Raw genomic sequence first — 24,550 nt, 5'->3', positions numbered from 1 at the left:
CAAGAAAGCCTTCCCGCAGTGGCCCTGATATTTTCCCGACCAGGCGCGAGCCGGCTTCTCGCCCCCCACTCTTTTTCTCCGGACGCGTGCCTGGGCCCGCGACTTCCGCGGGCGGCAAAAGTCTGGAAAACCCAGAGGGTCGGCGCCGCCTCCTCGACGCTCCGCGAGCTACACGCAGTCTGGTTGTTTACTCTCAACTCCAGCTCCTGTCCGCCAGCGGCGGGGTTCCAGAAGCGCCGGGCTGACTGTCCGAGGCTCGCCTGGGGCCTTGCGGGGTGGCGGGGTGGCTGCCCAGGACGCGGGGAGAAGGGCGGCAGCAAGGCGCGGGGATGCCGCGCGCCGGGCGGCAGACGGGTCCCCGGGGGTGTGGCGAGGGCACTGCGAGCCCGGTCGCGACGCCGGGCCTCGTGGGCGCTCACCCTGTAGCTTCTGGCCTGGACGCAGGCCGCCGCCACCTCTGAGCAGCCCTCCGCAGCGCCGCCTCGGCCGAGCCCCGGGACGCGGGCGGGGGGACGGCGGGGGCGTGACCGGGGCGCAGATGCAGGCGAGCCAGAGGGCGCCGCGCCACCGCCGCGCGGGGTAGCAGCAGGGCAGCCGGAGGGGCAGCGACATCTGCGGGCGGGCGGGCGGCCGACGCTTCCCGGAGACGCAGAGCCGAGTCGCGCGGCCAGAAGACGCGGGGCGCAGCTCGGCTGGGTGGGCCTCGCTCCCCGGGGTCGGCCCGCCCGCCCTCTCGCCAGCCGCGCCCGCGCCCCGGCCCCCAGCGCGCGGCGGGTGCTCGCGGGCCGCCGCCGAAGCGACGCCCCTGGCAGCGCGCTCACGTCGGTCCCACGGCTGGCGGCTCGGCGACGTCCGTGGCTCTCGTGTTCGCGTTTGTCAAAGCACCTCGAGCGACTCGGAGAACCCGGTTTGCCCACTGGGGACGGTGATTGTTCTTGTTTCTAGCCTGGAGAAAGTTACTCCGACACTTTTGATCTTTCGTCCCGAGTGAGAAGGAAAAGGAAAGCGTGGTCTGTCCACCGGGAGCGGGGGTGCAGGGGGCGGGTGGGGGGGGATCCTGGCAAACGGACCCAGCCAGTTTTAGCCGGAGCGGCGAGTCCAGCCCACTGACACTTCAGCCCCGGAAAGGGTTAACCGCATCCAGCCGGTTCGGTTTACATGTAAATAGAGAGCAGCTGCTCCGCGCGGGCCCCGGCTGGCCCTTTTAAGTTTTTGATTGGTTGCCAATGACATCACCGCCCGTGTTCTAACTCTGAGGACCCGGAGCGGCGTCGGATAAACCCTCCTTAAAGAGACGAGGCCACGCCCCCGGCTCCTCCCCCCAGGCTGCCCATTGGCCGCGGGCCGCTGTGAGGCCACGGTCGGCTTTCTCCGGATCCCTATTGGCCCAACGTGCCGTCGGTCGGCAGCCGGCCCGCCCCCCCAGAACCTTACATTTACAGTGTAGCAAAAGAGAAAGTAACTATGTTGCTGCTGGAGATCAATGAAGCCAAGTGAATGGGGGCTGAATGGGCGAATCCCTAGCTGAAGCGGAGCGCCAGATGGTGGAGGGCTACGCTTATTTATGAAGTAAGTGGAAGTCACCGCGGCTGCTCCCGAGAGCCTGGGAGTGTAAGGCGGTGTGAGTGTGAGTGTGAGTGAGTGTGTGCGATGCGATGCTCACGGGGGAGCCACAGCAGGTGAGGTTAGAGGGTTCCGGCTGTTGGCTCACGCTGCCCTGTGCGTTTACTCTGTCTGCAGTCTAGTTGGGTTTGGAAAGAAGAAAAAATGAGGTTTGTTGGGATGCTTTGCGGCAGTTTTAAATGCCAGGGGCTTGTTCGTGCGCTCTGTTGCGAAGGGGGATAAGCGCCCAGGAGTGGGGAAGTAGCATTCTCGAACGACTTAATTTTCTTTCCAGCCCCTGCCTTGAGGTGGAAGGACGACTAGCAAGGGAGAGGGGGTAGCTCCGTGTTTCGCTGGGAGGTTTCCTGGGCCAGTCTGGATGGTTTCACGGGCAATATATACGCCCGACCCTCTGCTGCAGGGATGCAGATCTCTTTATACACTCCGTGCGCGCGCGTGTGTATGTGTGTGTGTGTGTGTGTGTGTGTGTGTGCGCTCGCGTGTGAGCCGCGCACTCCGTGTGGAGGTGGGGTCCCAGCCTGTGTCTCCGTGAAACACGCTTCTGCGTCCCTCGCAAAGGAAACGGGCTGTTGATCCCGGGACGAACCCTACCTGGTAACACAATAGCAAAGACTTTCCCAGCTTGGTCCAGCTGGGAAACAGTTATAGCTTCTGGAATAGTACTTGCTCTTCAAAAAAAAAAAAAAAAAATACTACGCAAGGGAGGGAGGGAGGAAGAAGAGAGGGAGGGGGGAGGGAAGGGGATGGAACCTTCTCTCCCATCCAAAGGTGGGAGAGAGAAACCTGAGTCGGTGGGGATCTGTGGACGTGTTGGGTGGGTGCCTCTGTGTGTATGCGTGTGCGCGCGCGTGTGGATTCTGCCTGTGACACTTTGGCTCTGTGTCAGAGAATGGTGACGGTCGTGTGTAGAGGGATGATAGATGACATTTTTCCAGCCATCTCTTAAAGTTCCTTTAGGTGAGCGATTCTTGCATGGGGTTTGGTTTCTTTTCTCTGTGCATGTCTAATAGCAGAGGACCCAGGAGGGTCTGGTCAGAGAGTGCCCCTGTGCCCACGGGAAGGAAGGAACTGTTCCTTTGCAGGCATCCTCTCATGAAACAGGAGGTGGACCTAGCGGGCAACCCTTCCCTGCGCCCTTTAACAGGGACCGGCTAATTGGGAAGTCCTTTCTACGGAGTTCATCCTCTTCAAGGGGCAAGGGTCTATCTGTGGGGGATTGAAATGTCCTCTATGGTGGCTGCCTGCCACTGAGAGAAGCTCTGGGAGGCACAGTGTGTGCCAATAGAGAAATGAAGGAGGGAGGAGAGTCGAAGTGGTCCTTTCCTTAAAGGCAGGAGTGGGGATGGGGGGGGGGGTGATGAGGTCGGCAGCAGAGGAGCAAAGGGTGATGGGTCCGCCAGAGCTGGGGAGTTACAAGACTTGGCTCCTTGGCCCGAGGCTTTGTTTCGGGACATCTCGTTCGTAACAAAAGGGGAAATGCAGATTAATTTATAGGATACTGACAGGAAACATGGGGGGGGGTGGGTAATGTGACCGTGCTGTGCCTCTCAAAGGAGTGGGAAGCGAGACTAGCTGCTGTTAAAGAGATTCACGAAGGGGGACACTTTCATTCTGATGTGCAGAAAGTTGCCATCCGCCCCCGATGTATATTTAGCTGCTGTATATTTTGGTGAGCCATGCCAGCGCTCTCGCTCTTGGTCATTGCTTTGCCTTTGCAGCGGGTGAGGGGATGAAATGGAAAGTATGTAAGGGTGGACAAGTGGCTCTTTCTCAGATGGCTGCCCGATGCTTCTGCCCAGGAGATGAGGCCCAGAACAGATGCCTCTGAAGAGCCTTCCTTTCTGTCTTCAGCTTGTCTGAGTCTTCGTGCCTTTGCTGTCTCCGAGGCTGACCTTTCCTGTGGGTCCGCGGAAGGTCGTTCGTCAGCGTTGGTGTAGATGGTCCATGCAGCCGTGGGCTTGGTGACCACGTAGGCGGGGGCCCTCAGGTAGACATCCTCTTGGCAGCTCTAAGGACGAGCTCCAGGCTTGGAGAGTGGCGCGGTAGAGGGCCCTTGGGACCCCTTCCCTCAGAGGGAAGCGGAGACCTTGCCCAGGTTTTGGAGCCGACTGCCTTTTGTGTCACGTGACTTTATTCTCTCTTTCCCCCCTCCCCTTCTTTACAGACTGTCTTGAGTTCTTCTTGAATTGCCAGTTTTCAGCCTCCTCATGCCTCCGTCTCCTTTAGACGACAGGTTAGTGGTGGCATTGTCTAGGCCCGTCCGACCTCAGGACCTCAACCTTTGTTTAGACTCAGGCTACCTTGGCCCTGCTGCCCCCGGCAGTAGCAGCCGCCCTCCGGTCATTGCCACCACCGTCGTGTCCCTCAAGGCTGCGAATCTGACGTATATGCCCTCATCCAGCGGCTCTGCCCGCTCCCTGAATTGTGGATGCAGCAGTGCCAGCTGCTGCACTGTGGCAACCTACGACAAGGACAGTCAGGCCCCGACCCAGGCCGTCGCCGCTGCCATCGGAACCTCTACCGCCTGCCCTGCCAGCCAGATGGTCAACAGCAATGAGAACGCAGGCCCTTTAAGTCCGTCAGGTGGGGTGGGAAGCCCTGTGTCAGGGACCCCCAAGCAGCTAGCCAGCATCAAAATAATCTACCCCAATGACCTGGCGAAGAAGATGGCCAAAGGCAGCAAGAGCCACCTGCCGAGCCAGGGCCCCGTCATCATTGACTGCAGGCCCTTCATGGAGTACAACAAGAGTCACATCCAAGGAGCTGTCCACATTAACTGTGCCGACAAGATCAGCCGGCGGCGACTGCAGCAGGGCAAGATCACTGTCTTAGACTTGATTTCCTGTAGGGAAGGCAAGGACTCTTTCAAGAGGATCTTTTCCAAAGAAATTATAGTTTATGATGAGAATACCAATGAGCCGAGCCGAGTGATGCCCTCCCAGCCTCTTCACATAGTCCTCGAATCCCTGAAGAGAGAAGGCAAAGAGCCTCTGGTGTTGAAAGGTAATGCCCTCCCTGCCCCCTTCCCCAGCGCAGTCCCGGTCAGCCTGGGTCCAGTGCGGGTTCGGTCTTAGAAGTTCCGGCAGCCTCCTTACCCTGGCGACCCGAGGCCAAGCCAGACTTTCTTCTTCTCGTCTTCCCTTCTTTGCCCTTCGTTGTTCTGGTAAGAGTGAGAAAAGCCCAGTAACACAGAACTGGAAGCCAGAAGCCCTGGGTTCTAGTCTCGATTCGGCCGCTCAGTTGCGTGGTGCAAGCATCTCACCTCTCTGAGACTGTTTTCTCATCTTTCTAAAGAGGGGCTTTGTGCCACCAGATGGTTTCTCAAGTCCTAACTTGGCTGGTAGCACCATTCCAGTCAATAACCAGCTGGAAAGGTATTGTCTCTCAGATTTAACCCAAGTTGATGGAACGGAGGCAGCAGCAACTATGGTGAACTACAAGTAAACCTACAGGTACCGGTTCTTTTGGTGGGGAAGCTTCTTCCTCACCTCTCTGGCCAGCTGGGCTTTTAGGTGGTTTATAAAGTGACCTTCAAGAAGGGCAGAGACCCTTATTATAAGGCCCCACAGAAAGCGTTAAGTGTAGCCAAAACATGCATTCTTCTGCCAAAGCTCCAGGGGGACAGAGACATTTTTATGAAATACCTCCCCAGCCCGTTGTTCTTTCTGGCCTCACCTGGCAACCGTTGGCATCATGGCTTCTTCCAGGATGGAGTGGTGGGTCACTTGCCCACGTACCCTGGATGCGGAATAACTGTGAGGTCAGCGTTGCTGAGCCCTGGCAGGAAGAGTCACTCTTTCCTGAGCTCCTTTTCACCCAGGGTTGCCGAACCCAGCAGGGGAGCCCTCATCTGGGATCTTTCCCGGTTGCTCCTCCTTGGCGTCCGATATTGTCCTTTGGGGCACTACGCACTGCTGTGCGTCTTAGGTGTCTTCTGTCCTTTGGTGGTCGTGAGAGACAGTCATCCTCTCTCTTTTCTTCTCTTGTATTTAGAGCTAAGGTATACGGTTTCTGGGCCACATCACCACCAAGTCTCCTGAAGTGTGTTGACCAAAGGCATTGCTGGGTCCCTTTAAATACCTTCCATATTTCACTTGCAGCAGGCCACTGGGACGAGCAAGTCGGTTGTTCTGTCTTTGTGTGACAGTTCCGCCGTTCTCCTTGTCTTCCCAGTGACGCATTCTGCCTTTTCTTAAGTAGTGTTGTTGGAAATACAGTTCTGAATGGCTCTGATATTGTCCCCCGATCCCATCCTCTCCTGAGCTCCTCAAGCTTGCTGTCATTGTGCTCCCACAAAGGCACAACTTTTCTTAGGGTCGGTGGGGTCTGGTGGGAAGAAGAACATAATGGAGGTCACATCCAGAGAGTTTCAGCAGGGCCCAGACCTTTTTGTTGTGGTTGATGGGTTTTCTCAGGGTTACGGATATATTCAGATTTCCTCTGTGGAGGAAAATCTGTGTATTTTATCGTTTCCTATTCTGGTTTGGTTGACTTTGAGTAATTCCCAGTAGGCTTACCCAGCTAGTGTTCTCTCACCATGGTCATGGCTTGTCTTGTCTTTTTTCAGGTGGGAAAAAATACGACCTACAAATTTCCCATTTGTAATAGTGGGGAGCAAAGAGAGGGGCTAGCCGGTGGTCGTGCGGGGCATCTCTTTGCTCACGTAGAGGAGATGTTGTTAAGAGACAGTAGACCTTTTACGTCTGTATGATCTGAGGGCAGGCATCAAACAATAGAAATGAAGATGACCCTGACCTTGAACACTTGGGTGATTAGGAGGAGTTGTAGATCCTACCCTCTCGTTTGCAGCGGACACTGTTGTGTTTGGGGGTCGCTTGTCGATCGCTGGGAAATGAGTCTCCTGGGTGCTATGATGGAAGTGGGGTTCCTCTCTGGTGGATGCAGCTTGAGAGTCCAAGCAGCCTGGGCTTGTTCCTCGGTGTCACTGAGTAAGACTGCCTCAGTGGGGCGGGGCCGGACATGCTGCTGACCTCACCACTGGGCACCCTGGGCGGCCGCCCTGAGGGCTCGTCATTTTCGGGTTGGTGAGACACAGCGGCGGTCGACCTGGAAGACGCGCTGGTGGTAGAGGTTGGATTATTTGTAGTTTTGGGGGCTTTTTCTTCAAGTATCTGGGAAGTTGGTTGAAAATACATAGCTTAGGAGCAAAAGGGCATGTAATCTAATTAATTTATTATTGTCGTCATTACCGTTTTGGTCTCTTTTGGGGGAACGGCTTAACATTGGGACCAAGATGGGAAAGAAAGGAAAGCGATCGCGATGAGAACCCCCCCCCCCACCTACGCTTTCATCTGGGTAAATAAACCAAAGGTTAATCCCGTAGCACCACTGAGGTGAAGAACAGGGTGGGCCTCTCTCAGAAGCGCATGGCCAGCAACTTCTCCCAAGTTCTCGAGTGGGTCAAGCCGACCACTCTGGTCTGGGTTCTCTGCTGGGGTTCATTCTACTAATCCCTCCCTTGGTGATGTAAGATTTTATTTTAGCGAGGTGGGAGCGGTACCATTTTGGAATGAGCGATTTTCGCAGGGAAGCTATGGGGGTGAAGGTGGTTGCAAGTCTAAGGTGGAAACTTCTGGGGCCTCATTAATTTCTCTTCAGAGATTTCCGTACAATCTTGGGTAATTTATGGCTGGCCCAACTGATTCTCCGGGTTGTGTTTGTAAACACTGGTTGCTACCCTCCCTGTCCAAGTTTTATGTCCCCCTATTTCAATGACATGTTCTCCATTTTTGGTGCTATCAAATAGAGTGGCTGCTCAGTTACCATTTTAGTAATGCTGTGTCAGGTTGGGAAGAAACCGATCAGAGGCGCAGAAGCCCCTGGGATTAAGTTACTGTTCTAATTTACAGTCCCCTCCCTGTGGTGACCTATGTCTGAATCTATGTTTTATTCTCAGCTTCCGAAGAATAAATGGCATCAGACCATGAGCTTCTGCTCATCCTGGTGAAAATGATCCAAACGAATAAATACGTAGGGATTTGCAAAGTCTCTGAAAGGGCCACAATCTGTTTCACCCCAAGTTGCTTTTTGGTATAATTTCTAACCAAACGGAGTAAGAAGACTAGACCGTTCCGGTCCCTTCCTTAATGGGAGCTACCGCCTTTGTTTATAGGGTACCCTTACTTTTCAGGAAAGCTGGATTCAGGGAACTATTTTATCACCGATAGGCCTATGTTGGAAAGGATAGTCTATGGCTTTGCTCCTCTCGAAAGACGGTGTGTGCCTTTAAAACTTTAGTAACGATTTTCAAATAGATAGAAAAGTAGTCAAGAGGTTAACGAGCACCCACATGCCTATCACCTAGAGTAAACAGTTGTCACTATTTTCCCAATTGGCTTTCTCTTCCTTTTTCGGTTGCTGAAATATTTCCTAGCATAGACCATAATGTATTCAAATATGTTTCACGTTGGAACTCAGTGTCTTAGCCTTGAGAAGGCTGGGAATATTTTATAGTCTAGCGTGGACAACATTTGCACTCCTAAAACCTTCAGGGTCGTGTGACCATTTTTGAGAGTTTTTCAAACTTAGAATTCCACTCTGGCTAGGTAGCTCTCAGGTGTGTGGAGAAGCGAGTGGGGGAGGGGGCTCTAGGCACTTCCTTGGGGGTCTGTAGGGCCCATGCCCATACTTGCTCTGTGCTGTCAGGATACAAAGACTGACCGACTGCCTCGGTCCCCCACAGGCCTGCTGCCCTGGCTACAGGTGTTGAGTGGGGAGCAGGGGAAGAGAGGAAATCACGTCAGGAAGGCTGATCCATAAGGAAGATTTGATAACATAGAGAGTTAGATTGTTATACCATAAAACCTTCCATCATGATTCCTGAGGAATGAACAACATAGATTGCACATTTTTCCATAATCACAAAGGATTCTGAAGTTAACACTTCTGGGCAATACTGAGTTTGACAAAAAAATAAACACCTGTGCTTGGAAATCAGGGACCCTGTGACAATATTCTATTCCTGCTTTGTTTTTGGGGGGAACAAACAGTCTTCCTCTTGTCTCTCAGGGTGTTAGGAGGATTTTTTTTTAAGATATGTGAAATCAAGACATACCTACATGCACGAACTTACCGTTGTTATTCTGAACCTCCGCTTACCATCCAAACGTGCCGAACGTTTGCCTTGTAGCAAATGGTGGAGACATTCAGGCGGGATTTGGGATCCGGTCTGTCTGAAGCTAGTCTTGGTCCCCTCTTACCGGCCATGCGCCCTTGGGCAAATTGCTTAATCCCTTACTTCCTTAGTTTCTGCACTTATAAAAGAGGATATAACAGTAGCTAGCTCATAGTGTTAGATTAGGAATCGAATGAATTCATGTGTGCAAACTGTCTAGACCGGTTTTCATATGTGGTAAGCATTCAGTAAATGTGGCTTCACATTGTTACTACTATTGGTTGGGGAGAAATGGTGGTGCCAGTAAAAAGGCAGTCTGTGCTCCTTTGGCAAAGGAGTGCAAATAGCAAACTAGATATAACAGAGAGGGAGAGAGAGGGAGAGAGAGGGAGAGAGAGAGAGAGAGAGAGAGAGAGACTGTGTGTGTGTGTGTGTGTGTGTGTGTGTGTGTGTGTGGTGTTATGGCCTAAAAATAACTTGGTGACTGTTACCTAATTTAAGTAGCATACGATTGGAGTGCCAAATAATTATAAAAACATGTTAGGTCAAGAGGCCAGGGTTATTTGGGCATATCCTAGAGTTATTTATTTGTAGGGGAATCTGTAAAAATGTGATGATAAATCTGTCCAACTAGCGTCCCATAACTAAATGATGAAAGTATAAAACCATTAAGCGTCGCTTTTTCTGGCCTCTCGGGCTGATTTATTTTTGGAAGAAGGATTGTAGTCTGACTATATAAGGGTAGGTGGAAGGAGGGGGGGAATGTGCTTCATTTTCAAAGGTTCTCAAAGCTTTGAGTTGTGAGGAGATGGCATGTGAAGGAAAGGCAGGGAATCGTGGGAAGGCCTGTTCTTGAAGCAAGACCTGGGTCTTTGCTCTCAACTGGTTCACAGTTGCCTGTATTTTGAGCTCTTGGATATCCTGTCCCTCTTCCTAATTAAGATGTAAGTGAAAGGATGTAAGTGAGCTCCCCGCCCCCCATCCCTGTCCTTGCTTTATCTGTTCCCCATTCACTGTGTGCTCAGCAAAGTGTGGTTTAGCCCACTTACACCTGAGCTCAGTTCTAGGCTTTTCTATTGACCAACTGTAGGTGTCCTTAGGGAGCTCAGGTCACCTCCCAGAGCCCCGGTTGTCTCTCTGCTGTGAAACAGGAGTAATTCCAACATCACAGGATGAACTGAGACAGCGGAAATCAAGTGCCTGGTGCATGGCTCTCAATCAAGCAGCCCCTGGGCCCTGTTCCCCTACCCTTGTGCCCTTGCAGATCCTCTGAGGTTAGACACTGGTCACTGGGGAGGATGGCAAGTTGCTCTAAGCACGGTACTATGGGAGCATGTTAAATATCAACCACTTGTCCTTACCAATTCAGATCAGTTAAGTTAACCATCTGGCTTGTCAAGGACAAGTTCAAGAAACTCCTTTCCTGGCAGTAGTAGATCATGATTTTAGATTAGAAAAAGGAGGGTAAGGGGAGGGAGTTTTGACAAAATCACAGGAGCAGAAAAACTCTGCACAGCCTAGGTGTGAGCCTTTGACCAGGAGCAGACCCACTCCTCACTCCTTAGGCTCAGCATTGCCACCAGCCAGGCCCTCCTGCCCCAGCCTGGGGGAGCAGTTTGGGCATAAAAATGTGTCGATTTGTAGTGCTTTGGCGATTTAACTCAAGTAGGTAGGCAAGGATACACTCCACATTAGGGAGAGAAATTCTGAACCCAGGAGAGGTCTTCTCATGTTCTTTGAGCTCAAGATCCCAGTTTTTCGAACGGGAAGGGACTTTAGACGACCCCTAGTCCCACAGTCGTCCCTGCAGGCTGCCCAGTGGAATCCACTGGGGTGATTTAAAACCTGCAATGCTCTGTTCCCACCTCTGGAGATCCTGGTTAAATTGGTCTGGGGTACAGCCTGTGCATAACGCTTCCCTGGTGATTCTGACGTGCAGGAAAGTGTGAGAACCATTGATCTAGTCCAGTCTCATTATGCAGTTACTGAAATGGGGCCTAGAGAGATTTAACTTGCCCAAGGTCACATGCATGATTAATTTTAGAGCCTTGGTCCTCAGTGCTAAAATAGGTCTTGCCAGGTTGGTAGAGTGTGTGTGTGTGTGTGTGTGTGTGTGTGTGTGTGGTTACCTAATGATAACAGGATCTACTGTATAGCTTACAAATATGAAGTAACATTTAATCATTCATTTTTCCTATTGATACCATTTTTGTTGAATTTTGAGATTTCAGTCTAGAACTATAGGGACCTAAGTCTAAGCTCTTTTGAAAACCAGCAGCTCATGGGCCCGATATTTGCCTGGGTCCTAGATTAATAGGTCAAATATTGACATTGACTTAAACCCATCTTCTAGGGAACTTAATGGTTTATGAAAGAGCTGGAAAACATGTATCAAAATGCACCCTTGTCCCAAAGTATCTCAGGTTTCTAGGGACTTTTTGATGTGTTGGTCTCCATGGATATACAGCCCGTGGGTAGAGGAGATGCATTCATTTGTTCAACAAATATTACTGAATGCCTTCTATGTGCTGGGCACTAATTTTTGAGGTGCGGAATCTGTAGCTGTAACCCTCAAAATCTAAATGCTAGCATGGGAGAATATACAGACCAGGCCAGTATATTCCAGATCCTTTCTACCTTGAAGATCATGCACCTGTCTGTTTTCTTCATCCTCTCGTGCTACACAATCTTGTTTAGGGAGCAGTTCATCTTTAGAAATGCCATTCTCCTGGGAAGTACATGTTTGTGAAGCATTTGGCATTTTTCTCCTTTATTTCTCCTTTGCAAGATAAAGTCTGGCCTTTTCTAAGCACATCTTCATGGGCCAACAGGATTTCTTTCTAAGACTTGATCCAAAAAGAAATGACTTTTTAAAAAAATGTGTTGGTTTTTAATGGAAAAGGGAATATGCACTCTCTCTCTGCCTTAGGAGCTCAGGGCTGACAGGCCTTCTCCAAGCATTAGAGTGGAACTTTGTAATTTGGACCTAATTTTGGACATGTTGCTGATAGGAATGGACTGGTGTTTATTTTTTCCTGTATGCTCTCAACGAAAAGAGGGCATGCTAAGCAAACAAGCATTGTAAATGATATTTCAAAGACAAGGTTTTAGCCTGCTCAGGGAAAAAAAAAGAAGAAGATGAAGATGAAGAAGAAGAAGAAGAAGAAGAAGAAGAAGGAGGAGGAGAAGAAGTTTGCAAGTACAATTAAAAACCACTCTAGGGGCGCCTGGGTGGCGCAGTCGGTTGGGCGTCCGACTTCAGCCAGGTCACGATCTCGCGGTCCGTGAGTTCGAGCCCCGCGTCGGGCTCTGGGCCGATGGCTCGGAGCCTGGAGCCTGCTTCCGATTCTGTGTCTCCCTCTCTCTCTGCCCCTCCCCCGTTCATGCTCTGTCTCTCTCTGTCCCAAAAATAAATAAAAAACGTTGAAAAAAAAAAATTTAAAAAAAAAAAAAAAAAACCACTCTAAGAGGCAGGGCTGGGGTAAAAACACAAGTCTCTGTCATTTCAAAGCCTGCGTTATTTCCCCTAAACCATATGGGTCCCTCTTGGGCAAATGTTCATTGGCTGCGTTTCCATATACTATTTACTCTTCATTCATATTGTATGACCTTACTAATTCAGAAAAACTGGAGGGAAGAGAAAATGACGAGTATGAATCACAGCCTGAATTTTACCGTACATTTTCGAAATGTACATTTTATATTGAAGTTGATGTGTGTTTTCTAATTATGACGTCTTTAACTCTTGAGATGTTTTCATCCATAAGCCAAGAGGAAGATAATATCTTTTTTTTCTAGCATGTGCCTCATCTCATCTATTACTTATAAGTGTATACACACACATACACACACACACACACACACACATATATATATATATATATATATATATATATATATATATTTATACACACACACACATACACACACACACACTTTCCAATCTTTCACCCCAGCAAGACCCCTATTTTATATGTAAATGAAAGGGAAAAAACCTTGAGCCTCTGCTCTTGGAGAAGGAAATGAGCCACACAGCCTGGTACTTACATATAAGATAAAGGCTGTGACCCCAAGCCCTGCCTCTGGCAAAGTGGAACATCACTAACAGGAAGAAAAGAGTTTGTGGATTCATCAAATTATCTGCATTGCCTTTGAGGTTTTATTTGCAGTGAAGGCCTACTCATATATATATATATATATATATATATATATATATATATATTTTTTTTTTTTTTTTTTTTTTTTTTTTTTTTAATTCACCTTCTAAGACTCGAATTTCATGGAAAACAAAACAAGGCCGAACATCCTCAGGGCTCCACCAAAGGGTTTCATCTTCTTTGTCTCACCACCCCAACAGGACCCCCGTGGGGCATCTGTTGCCAAATTTCTCCACCAGGTAAATAGATAAAGCTGTCTGGTCCAGGGGTAACGCCCAGCTGGTGTCCCCTTTGAGGCACATCCACTCCTCAGCTCATAATGGGAGCTCAGCTCACCTTCTGTGGTGTCCCCAGGTGATGAGGCAATCACCTCTTTGCGTCAGAACATCAGTAGCTACTTCTTTAATACTTCATATTTATTCTATGGAAGGAATCATCCCACATAGTTTGAATCACGGCCCCAAGGTCCACAACCACTGGGCTAAATATCTGCAGCTGTTGCTACTGGCAGGTGAAAAGAAAACACAGATTGGGAGGTGCATAAGGAGAGGCAGTGGAGAAAAGGGGACACGACAGTATGAGGGTTATGGTGACAGGATCATCCAGGACCTGGACTTGAGTCCTGGGTTCTAGTGTTTAAGACAGTGAATTGTTGTCATTAGTTATTAGAGCATCTGCTTCCCTCTTATGAGAGGAAGTCTAGACGCAGACTTCTAAGAGGGGGGCTTCTTTGGAGGGATAGGGGACATTTTCTTGGGACTTGTATTTCTAGTCTTATTAAAATAGCACATTTTTATGATAAGACTTTATAAGGATGGTTTTATGGTTCCCATGAAGTGATATTTTAATCTGACCGCAGAACACCATTTAATCACATATAACTACTCTGGGTCTGGCCAATCTATCATCCCTGAAATTAAAAAAAAAAAAAAAAAAAAAAAAAAAGATTTTCCCGATAGTCTGGGACAAAAATTAAGAGCTCTTGAATGCTTTCTGTGTGCTGGGCATCAGGCCGTCCTTTCTGTGTCTTATTTCTTTCTCAGAGCAGCTTCATCAGAGCGGTTTCAGATCCCCAGTTTTACAGATGCAGAATCTGAGGAACAGATTCAATATTTTCTCCCATGTTATTGACCAGTGAGCTGGCGAACAAGAACAGAAACCCAGTTCTTACAATGTTGGGGCCCAAGTTCCTTCCAAGCTGGCCACATGCTTAATTATCAGGGAGCATGTATCTCATTCCCAATGGTCGCCTTAACTGTGTTTTATTCTCTGATGCGCCCTAAGTTATATTTTACCTCCTCATCCCCTCTATTTGCTTGTATATCCTCAATTGAAAATGCTACTGGTGAGAATATTGGCCCCCTCTGTGTCCTCAGAGAAGAGCCGTCTTCTCCGTGACCTCACCCTGGGTTCTATCTCAGCTTTTGGCAACTTCAAACTTTTTAAGCTTGAAGCTTTTTAAGGAGTAACAGATTGATTAAAGAAACTTTGAAAACCGCAACAATTATCTCCAACATTATGCGATGTTTATTGCCTACCAGACTCTGTGCTTGAAGCATTATAGCTCACGATAACACTCCAGTTTCTATACGAGTGCCTGAGACCCAGAGAGGCCCAGGCACCTGTCCAAGGTCATTGGACTGCGAGAGCCTGGGCACAACACTGTTGGGTTTCTGTCAATGGGGAGAACCTTAGGATACCTGTAGATGTGAGGGTGATGTTCTTTCTGCAAGTATTAATCTATTCACTTTCTAGAGTGGAATTAGAGCAGGAAGAAAGACGGGGACAAAGTTAGATCTAGGAAGTAAGAAGGAATAGATGATACACTATCTGATATGAGGTGTGTATAAAATGAGATAATGTGTGATGACAGCCCAAAGACCCTAACGTATCCATTATCCATTCTGTTAGTGTGAATAATAAACATTAACTATAGATTTCCCTCCCCCACCCACCCCCCGCCCTGAGTTGTGTGAAGAAGGAACTTCTAGTAGGTTCTCCTTATCCTTTGGGGAAGCTAATTCTCTGGGATAAGGGAACAGAGTTCTTACCAAACTACTTTTTATTCTTTTTCCCCTCTGCTTTCTTTCTCCTTTCTTATCTTTCTTCTTCCCTTCTACAGCCTAAGTGTACAAACACAGCTCAGATAATCAGGGAGTGTGGCAGGGACGGACCCTGGAAAAAGCATAACTGACACCCTTGAAGGCTAGCAGAATGGCCCCCTGGGAACCTGGGCCGGAAGCATCATTCATTCAGGCGGTACTACTGAGCATTTGTTCCAACTATCCCATTTTACCGATGGGGACGCTGATTATTTACCCAAAAGCATCTAAGTAACTGGTCGCAGAACTGGTATAGGATTCGTGTTTCCTAACTCTAGTTCAGTAACAAATTATTTATTATTATTTAAAGTTTATTTATTTATTTTTAGAGAGAGAGGGTAGAGGAGCAGAGAGAGAAGGAGAGACAGAATCCCAAGCAGGCTCTGCACTGTCAGCATGGACCCAACGCAGGGCTCCGTCCCACAAACTGAGAGACCGTCATGACCTGAGCTGAAATCAACAGTCAGACACTTAACCTACTGAGCCACCCCCCCAGGTGCCCCGTGATTTTTTTTTTTAACCCCAGTGGGAATGTAATCCTTTGGTTTGTATCTGAGTTGTTATTAAATATGAAAATCTCAGGGGTCCACGTGTTTGGCCAGATCACTCCATGTTTTCGTTCCCTTTCCCTTTGCAGTGACTTGGTAGCTGACTTCTCAATGAGTTGGTCCGCTGATCTGTATTTGTAGGCACTGTTCTTTTTCAGAATTTATATCTCTTCCAGCAGGCAGAGTGTAGAATGGAAGTTAACAGCACAGGTCCTACGGCCAGGCTGGCTGAGTTGGAAATCTGACTTGGCCACCTATTAGAAGCATGCACTAGAGCACATTAAATGCGGTGTGCCTCAGTTTTCTTATCCATGGAATGGGGAGGGCAAGGACACTTTCCTCGTGGAATTAATGGAGGATTAAATTAGATAATACATGTACAGGTGCTTTGAACAGTGCCAGACATATAATGACTAGCATTTATTAAAAAGGTTTCATGATTATAATATCAAATACCCACAAATAATTCATCATTAGCTACTTGTGTCCAGGGGATACAGGAGTGCTATAATTCAGAAAAATGACATTGCCACTGGTACAGTATAAATAGAAACGACTCTCTGTTGCTTCGTTTAAAGGTTTGAGACAACCCAGTGTTTCTGGTGGGGTGGATAGATACCTACATCGTATTTTTTTCTGAATCAGTGCCATCCTGGAAAATTATATACTATTTCTATGTAAGGAAATCTTACAAAATTAAGTCTTAGCAGAGACTCAATTGTATACCCATTGTTGGAATATCAAGGACGTTTTAGAAAGGAGAAAACAGATCATCTACTAATCTCCCTGACCGGCCTAGTTTCATTTTTATATCTTCTCTTCATTCTTTACCCATATATGTGCATATTTTGCAGCATTTCTCGTATAGAAACTGAAATTCATTTTCCCTTTATATCGTGTGTCCTTTTGATTCCTGTATTGGCCATCAGATTTTCTTTTCATGTTGTAACATGTCTTATTTTATGGATGCCTCACATTGTACTTAACTAATTTGCCTATTAATGAGGTTAAGGTTATCTCCAAATTTTCGGTATTATAAGAGAAACCTCTTAGGAGACTCCCTTGCCTGGAATCTTCTTCACCCCTGCCCCCACCTTGAGGAATGGTGGCTGGGGCCAGCTACCTTGGCTTTATGGTTCCCCCTCTACCGTGATTCCCTTCCACTTGTCTATTCCTGTTTTTCTCTTGAGGATACAAGAGCCAACTACCTATCAAAGTTACTGATTTTTAGGGAGGTCTTTGTCCTCGATCGTAGGTCTCCCTGCACATTCCAGCTGCCTGTATGGCACCCGCACCCTAGAGGGATATGTTGTAAATCTTGGACTTCTGCTTTGGTGGGCAGAGCGAGGAAGTATCGAGGCACCACTCAGCACTATGAAAATAACAGAAGCGTTTGTGGACGCAAACGGTCCGGCAGGGCCAACCCTATGTTGTGTCATAAATATGAGTCACTCCCAGTTTCATGCTGCTGATAAGACACTTTGGAAGGGACATCATTACAATAACAGCACAAAGAGTTAGACTTTGGGAGATGCTGAGTGATACGTGTTTCTGTGTTCCTCCCTCCCCCTTTCTTTTTTTTTTTTTTTAATTTTTTTTAACGTTTATTTATTTTTGAGACAGAGAGAGAGCATGAACAGGGGAGGGGCAGAGAGAGAGGGAGACACAGAATCTGAAACGGGCTCCAGGCTCTGAGCTGTCAGCACAGAGCCTGACGCGGGGCTCGAACTCACGGACCGTTAGATCATGACCTGAGCCGAAGTCGGCCGCTTAACTGACTGAGCCACCCAGGCGCCCCCCTCCCTCCCCCTTTCTTAAGCCCTGGGGTTTCAGGGCAGTGTTCAAGTCTTCTGAGCCCTGAAGCTGGTGCAGCCAAAAGAATGCATCAGAATGGAAAGACTATTCCCATTAGTTCTTTTTGCCAAATTGAGGTAAAATGCCCTTTAAATAGGAGCTAATTCTCCAACAGATAATTAGCTTGTCTTCCTTGATAAGGTATGTGAATTGGATTGCATTTATTATAATTAATCTTGCATATTATGTAAAAAGTGCATTCGCCTGCCCTTCTTAGGGGCCCTTTATTCCTACCTTGAGGGTGGCTGGCACCCCCCACCGCAACTCCAGTGAGAACTGAATGAATTGGAGGAATGCCAAAGTGACGGCCGCTCTCCCTTATAAAAGCTGGGAGAAGATGAATGTGGGGCACCACGATTAAGACACAGAGCTTTCATATTAATATCGGCATCGTTTCCACCCACCCCCAAAAAAAACCCAAAACCAAAAAACAAACCGTGGAGAATGTTTTGGGGCCTGAGAATCTCCTGCTACAAAGCTGCCTGAATAATTGCTTGAAATCGGTCTCCTGCTAAGTGATATTCTTCTGGATTTACAGAAGAATCCCGTGTGTCTTATCTACTGATTTTTGTTTGGTTTCTCCTCCCCTGCCTAAAATAGACCCTGTCTCTTGCCTGCGGTCCTACTAACCATTACCCTTCTGTTCATACCACAGCTTTTTCTAGGAAGTGAAGGGGGTGGGGGGGTAACTGGTTTGGTAGACTTAGCTGGTGGCTGGGCAGTGACTCTGGGAGGTGGCCTGGGGTGAGGAGGGGCTGCTCAGTGACTCAAGAAGCCAAAACTCCTCCCTATGGTTTTTCTCCCCCTGCCCCCCTTTAGTCCCCAGCCATTCACACTTGCCCCTTGCAAGTGGCACTTCTTCATCTGGCCGCGCCGTGATTTTGGGCATCTTTCCCCATTGAAAGCTGTTGCCCACAGTCCCTTGATTTTGCCGTATGAAACGTACGTTGGGGGAACGCCTGGGTGGCTTGGTCAATTGAGCGTCCAGCTCTTGATTTCGGCTAGGTCATGATCTCACAGTCGTGGGATTGAGTCCCGCGTCACGCTTCTGGCAGAGTGTGGAGCCTGCTTGGGATTCTCTCTCTCCCTCTCTCTCTGTCCCTCCCCTGCTCGCTCTCTCTCTCAATCTCTCTCTCTCTCTCTCAAAATGAATAAATATTTAAAAAACAATGAACACGTGTTGGGGAGACACGGGAGCATGGGAGTAGAAGAGCCCACTAGGGATGATCTATCCGAAAACCTCTCTACTCCAAGTTACAGTGGTTCTTTTTCTGAGAAAAGAGGGGCTCTTTCCTGTTCTGTGAAGCTGACCGACAGTGTGGCTTTTGGCATTTCAGATTTTAGTCATTTGCCACTGCCTCTACCTACGTGTGAGCATGTGCACATACATATTTGAGTTAACATTTATAAAAGGGGATGGGATGGCACCAAGCACTAACTCATTTAATGGAAATAACAACGGCTGTTATCTCTGTCTGTGCTATCCACTACGGGAGCCATGAGTCCCATGTGGCTACTGAGCCTTTGAAATGGGGATAGCCCAAACTGAGATGTGCTGCACGTGTAAAATAACACCGGGTTTCAAAGACGTTGTGTTAAGAAAAAAAGTAAAATATTTCACGAACTGTTTTAACATTGATTGCATATTGAAATGATACGATTTGAGGCATGTTGAAGTAAGCAAAATGTATTGTTACGGTTAATTTCATCAGTTCCTCTTTACTTTTTTACATGCAGCTACTAGAAAAGAATCTTGTTACATAGTAGCCAGCATTACATTTCTTTTGAGTGGTGTTGATCACTGTATAACAGTAACAGTATTATCTGGATCTACTTCTTAGATGAGGAAACAGAGAGCCAGGTTAGGTCGATAGCCCAAAGTCGCATAGCAGGAAGTCAAACTCAAGAGCCGTCTGACTCCAGGGCCCATGCTCTTCCCCACTAGTGAACTATACTATAGAGAACTTGTCTGGCTTTTGTCCTTGGTTCCTGGGTCATAACCTCTAATGGCAACCAAGCTTATGCTAATGAGATGACTTATGCTAATGAGACAGCTTATGCTAATGGGATAGTTTTTGCTAGTGAGATGATTCACAATAGGGGTAGGCCATTGGAAAGACAAAGAATGCCATTAGAGGATGGGGGCTTTGTATTAGTTAGACCTCCTCCTGGTAAGAAAGGGGAGCTGGCAATTGAGTTCAGTCATGTGACCAAATGGTTGAATCAGTCAGGCCTATGTGATGAAACCCCAGCAAAAACTCTGAACACAAGAGCTCAGTTCAGCTTCCCTATTAATGAATGCGCTGATGTGTTTGGAGGGTGATGGGGTCCTCAGGGCATAGAAACTCCCGTGTTTAGGACCCTCCCAGACCTTGCTCTCTGTGTCTCTTCATTTGGCTGGTTCTTATTTGCATCCTTAGAATAAAACTGTAAGAGTAAGTATGGCATTTTTCCTGAGTCCTATGAGTCATTCTAGTGAATTATCCAACCTGTGGGGTTTGAGTGTGGGAATCCCACAACTTTTGCCTATCGGTCAGAAGTGTAAGTGGCCTGGGACTCCCAAAATTATGGCTGGCATCTGAAGTGAGGGCAGTTTTGGGGGGACTATGCCCTTAACTTGTGGAATCTGTGCTGATTCTGTTGTTAGTGTCAGAGTTGTGCTGTAGCCTTACAAGAATAGACACCTTTCATCTGGATATATATTTTCGGGGCACAGTGACTGGGAAAGCAAGGTTCCGTACCTTCACTTGCTGATCTCCCTAACCCCGTTTCATGGGTGATGGTGGCTAGTTCCATTCTAGACACGCAGAATGACTCAGCCTTTGAGTCATTAACCACTAGCCAATGCTTTTGACCACTAGGTTCAGCCCAGAGACGGGAGACGGGGAAGTCTCTGAGACCAGCACAACCAGTCCCCTCCAGCCTGCAACTCGTAGGGTCCCCTCTGTGTCTTCATTTCCCAGACAGCACCACTCGAGTGCTGGGGACATACGTACTGGCATCTCCTTGATGCTGGAGACTTTTAAATATTGATGTTGGGATGGAGATCCTTTTGGAAACTGATGTAGGTTGATGCTGTGAGTAAGAAGTGTTTTCCATGGCATGTTTTTTTTAACAGTTTGCATCGTCTAGAACCATACTTTTGTAGTCTGTGTTCTGCTACATCTCATAAATGCTGTGCTCAAATCAGCTGTTGTCTTTTCTTTGGAAACTTTTGTTTGGATTTTTAAGCCACGATCCCGTGTGTCTTATCTACTGATTTTTGTTTGGTTTCTCCTCCCCTGCCTAAAATAGACCCTGTCTCTTGCCTGCGGTCCTACTAACCATTACCCTTCTGTTCATACTCAGGCCTGGCCCCAGTCCTGCAAGGCCCTCTGAGGTCACCAGCTCCTGGAAAGTGGAATCCTGCAAGGGCATCTTGGGGCTGCCCTCAAAGGCACATTTCTAAGAAGAGACAAACTTAAACTCTGTATTGTTATATTGCAATGTATATGTATGTATATATATATATATATATATATATATATATATATATATTGCCTATATATATTGCCTGTATATACATTCAGGTTTGTGGTTCGGGGAACAGGTTACTCTCAGGCACCTCTCCCTGCCGCTCTCAGCGACTGTGGGGGTGTCCGCCAGTCCTGGTTTCTAAAAGGGAAGTGGGTTCATCAGAAACAAGTAAAGAGGTACAGAAAGTTAGGCGTTCCATTCTCACTCCCTGCCCCTGAGCCTCTCACCTTCCAGAAAACCAGAGGCCCCTTGTCTGCCTTTCGAGAGCACCCACAATGTTATTCCTGGGAGAGACCCCCCCCTTTTTTTAGGGAAGAGGAAGCTCCTATGTTTGAAGAAAAAGCTCTTGTGATGTAATCATGCTTTACAATGGCCTTAAGATTAAGTAACTTACCCAAAAGTGCATGGTTAATGAGAGGGGTAAGAGGAACCCAGAATTCCTGATTTTAGATCCAGCGTTGTCTCCCTTCAACAGGAAGCAGAAGAAATAGCCCCCAGGGGTGGTGAGAACTCTCTGTCTGCACCATCTATCTGTTCCTGCTCACTGTGCCCCAGTGGGAGGGCCAGTCTGTTTGCTCAGTACCAGCCTCCAGCTCATATTCAGTGCTTAGTGAACGTGTGTAGAACTGAACTGGGGACCCCTTCCACTGTCCCACGATGTCCCACAGGCTGCTGTGCCCTCCTGAGCCTTTTTTCCTCCTTTCCATCAATCTCCACTTCGTCTTTCTTTTTTTTCTTTTTTCTTTTTTTTTAATGTTTGTTTCTTTTTGAGAGAGAGACAGAGTAAGAGCGGGGGCGGGGGGCAGAGAGCGAGGCAGACACAGAATTGGAAGCAGGCTCCAGGCTCCGAGCTGTCAGCACAGAGCCCGATGCGGGGCTCGAACTCACGGACCGTGAGATCATGACTGATCGTGACCGACTGAGCCACCCAGGTGCCCCCGTCCTCTCTACTTCTCATCACTCAGATAGAATGTCCAAGGGAGAGGCATGGAGAGAGGAGAAAGCGTTAGAAGCCACCAGATATAAACTGTCTTGGGTCCCAGCCCTCCCACATCATAGCCAGTCCCCCGTAGGCTGTTCATCTCCAGGAGACTTGTTGGCCCTCCTTCCTAGCCAGAGAGTGACAAGATTTCTGTGTCCTCATGCTGAATTCACCTGTTTGGTCCTACACTGCCTCCCATGAGTCACAGCTTGATGGTGTCATTTCAGGTTACTCTTTAGTAGGTTCTTAAGATTTCTGCCCGTCCCTTTGTTTTCTCTACTGTTCCTTTATCCTTCTTTCTTTGTCTCATTAGATTTATCTTCAGAGACATATGTCTGTTTTTTCATCCCTCGAATCCCTAACATTATGCTGAACCACCCATAATAGGTGCTTGCCAACTAAACGGCCTTTTCTCATCTCAAGCCAAAGGTCATGTAATCTAGAAACATTTAATGAGCATCTATACAAATCAGGTATTGCTCCAGGTGCTAAACAGTCAACGCCTTTATAATTTCTTTTCATAACTCCCAGTATTAGCTCATTAAGAGTCGCAGTAACTCCCTTGTTCCCCGTTGGCACTATTATTAGCCCCATTTGACAAATGAGGGAACTAGGGTACAAAAAGGATAAGGCAGCTTTGCTAAGATCATACTAGAAAGTAGTGGAGGCAGCCTGAGCCCCGGCACAGTGAACTTTTAGGCTCTGTTTCCTCAAAAACAAACAGCATATGGACATTCTCGGGTGGGGGTGAGGGTGGGAGAAACTACATTTTACCAACAACAACCCACCGGCAAAGAAATAAGAAGCAACTTCAGATTGTGATAAGTGTTTTGAAGACAACAAAACTTTGAAACTGGATGATGTCACGAAAGAGTGCCATCAGAGGTCGGCGGTAAATTGGAGGCCGGGACAACCCCCGTGAGGAGATCACATCCGACCTGCGTTCTGAGCCACCTACGTGAGAAACGAGGGAAAGAGGGTTCCGGGAGGAGGGAACAGTGTGTGCTAAGGGAGGCAGACCCCCCAGGCCTGGCACACTCCGAGACCGCTGCCCTCGTCCTTGCCATCGTCCATCCATATCTGGTTTATGGAAGCTGTGCTGAAGTTATAGAGTGCCAGATTTGGGGGCACAGATTATCCACACTCCCAACTTCATAGAAGTGGCAACAGGGGCCCCAAGCTAGAACCCAGGATCACTTCAGCTCAGGAAGAAGGGCTGCGTTTTGAGCGCTGGCCGTTGGGACTTCTGTCGCCCCGAGCAGTGGTGGGCATTGGCATCGCATTCAAGGGCGTGTGGCCGGGAAGTCCGATGGTGTCCAATGTGGGGGGCATCCCAGGCTGGCTCTCCATTGCACATGTCCCAGGTCGAACCGACCACTACTCGGCTGGCCCTCCACTTAGCCGCAAGTCCGCGTCCCTATACCCTCCCAGCCCACCTCCTCAGAGATGTACTGGCCTCTTGGTTGTTTCCCCCTTAATTTCAGAAGGTGGTCCACTAGGTGGAGACGTGCTAGCTTTTGACCTGGTGTGACCTCCTGTGTCTCTCAGTGCTCCAATGAGGTCTTCCCTGGCTTCCGGCTGACCTTCCCAAGCTCAGCCCTCACTCTGTGATCTAACTGTTGGGCATGGGCGGCTGGGTGAATCCATTGCAAGTGGAGCTCACGCCTGCTCTTTCTGGCAGTTGGTCGCTAATGCTCAGGCTTGCTGAGTGTCCTTGCCAAATATAGAATTCGGCTCCGTGACTTGAGGAACTTGTTGCTATGCCTTTCGCGAACTGAAAACATTGGTTCTGTAAAACAATTCAGATTTTGATGTTGACATTCAATCTTTTCCCCTACCACTTCCTGAATTCCCTAAGCTAGAGCCTTTGACCTCCAGATCGTATTAAAGCATCGTCATACAAGCTGTCCGGACGCAGGCTTTCATTCAAAGCAAGCTAAGAGGCACACAGGATTTTTGGCCGGGCACTTCTTCCAAACAAGATGATAGTGAACCCCCACCCCCACCCCCCTGGGGCTTTATTTGTGTAACTTTGCCTTGTTTCCTGCCTTTCCTCCCCTCCTCTTGTCATGGATGTTTCCAGATGACCTTTTGTGAATGTAATTTCCAATGAGAATGTTTCACAGTAGAAATATGCTCTCCCTTGAGGCTTGCTCTTGATATTTCTAGAGGTTTATTTAATTGGACTCTACCGAAATCCCATCGGGAAACATACTTTTGCTGTGAAGTTGTGATGTGTTTAATTTGGGGTCTTAGACAAATGTCGGTCCTCAGGGGAGGTGGACCGTTAAGCAGCCGTGTTCCTTATGTCCAGTGGGGTTGTTTAATGAATAGCTTCACTGGGCTTTCCTCTGTTTGTTTGTTTAGCAATGCTTCATTATTTAAACTTCTGCACTGAAAAGCAAAGAATGTTTTCCCTCTCTTCAGAGAATTAAACAATAATGGAGAGTATCTGGTTGAGCTCTTGGGAAAAATATGGCTTTGTGTTTTATAGCACTCTCCTATTAACATTCTTCCCTCTGCAGCCTTCCAGTATGATCTCATGGATTTTTTTTCCCCCTCCCTTAATCCGTCTTGATGGATTCACGGGTATTGAGCTTTTTAGGGAACAGAGAAGGTGGAGCCCTCGCATG

General features: G+C 48.1%; 1 protein-coding gene across 1 annotated transcript in view; it reads left to right on the top strand.

Annotated features, from left to right (window-relative positions):
• The first annotated feature begins 1,089 nt into the window (after positions 1-1,089).
• Positions 1,090-24,550, top strand: part of DUSP10 (dual specificity phosphatase 10) — a 41,019-nt gene continuing 17,558 nt past the window's right edge. Inside the window, exons 1-2 of the mRNA XM_058700033.1 lie at positions 1,090-1,569; positions 3,788-4,626. Coding sequence (XP_058556016.1) covers positions 3,831-4,626 — 796 coding nt within the window. The 5' untranslated portion in view covers positions 1,090-1,569; positions 3,788-3,830. The remainder of the gene's footprint in view (positions 1,570-3,787; positions 4,627-24,550) is intronic.

This window comes from Neofelis nebulosa, chromosome 15 (genome assembly GCF_028018385.1).
Source record: "Neofelis nebulosa isolate mNeoNeb1 chromosome 15, mNeoNeb1.pri, whole genome shotgun sequence".
NCBI classification, from domain to species: Eukaryota; Metazoa; Chordata; class Mammalia; order Carnivora; family Felidae; genus Neofelis; species Neofelis nebulosa.
Note: the sequence above shows the minus strand (reverse complement) of the source record. Positions and strands in the feature narration are given on the sequence as shown.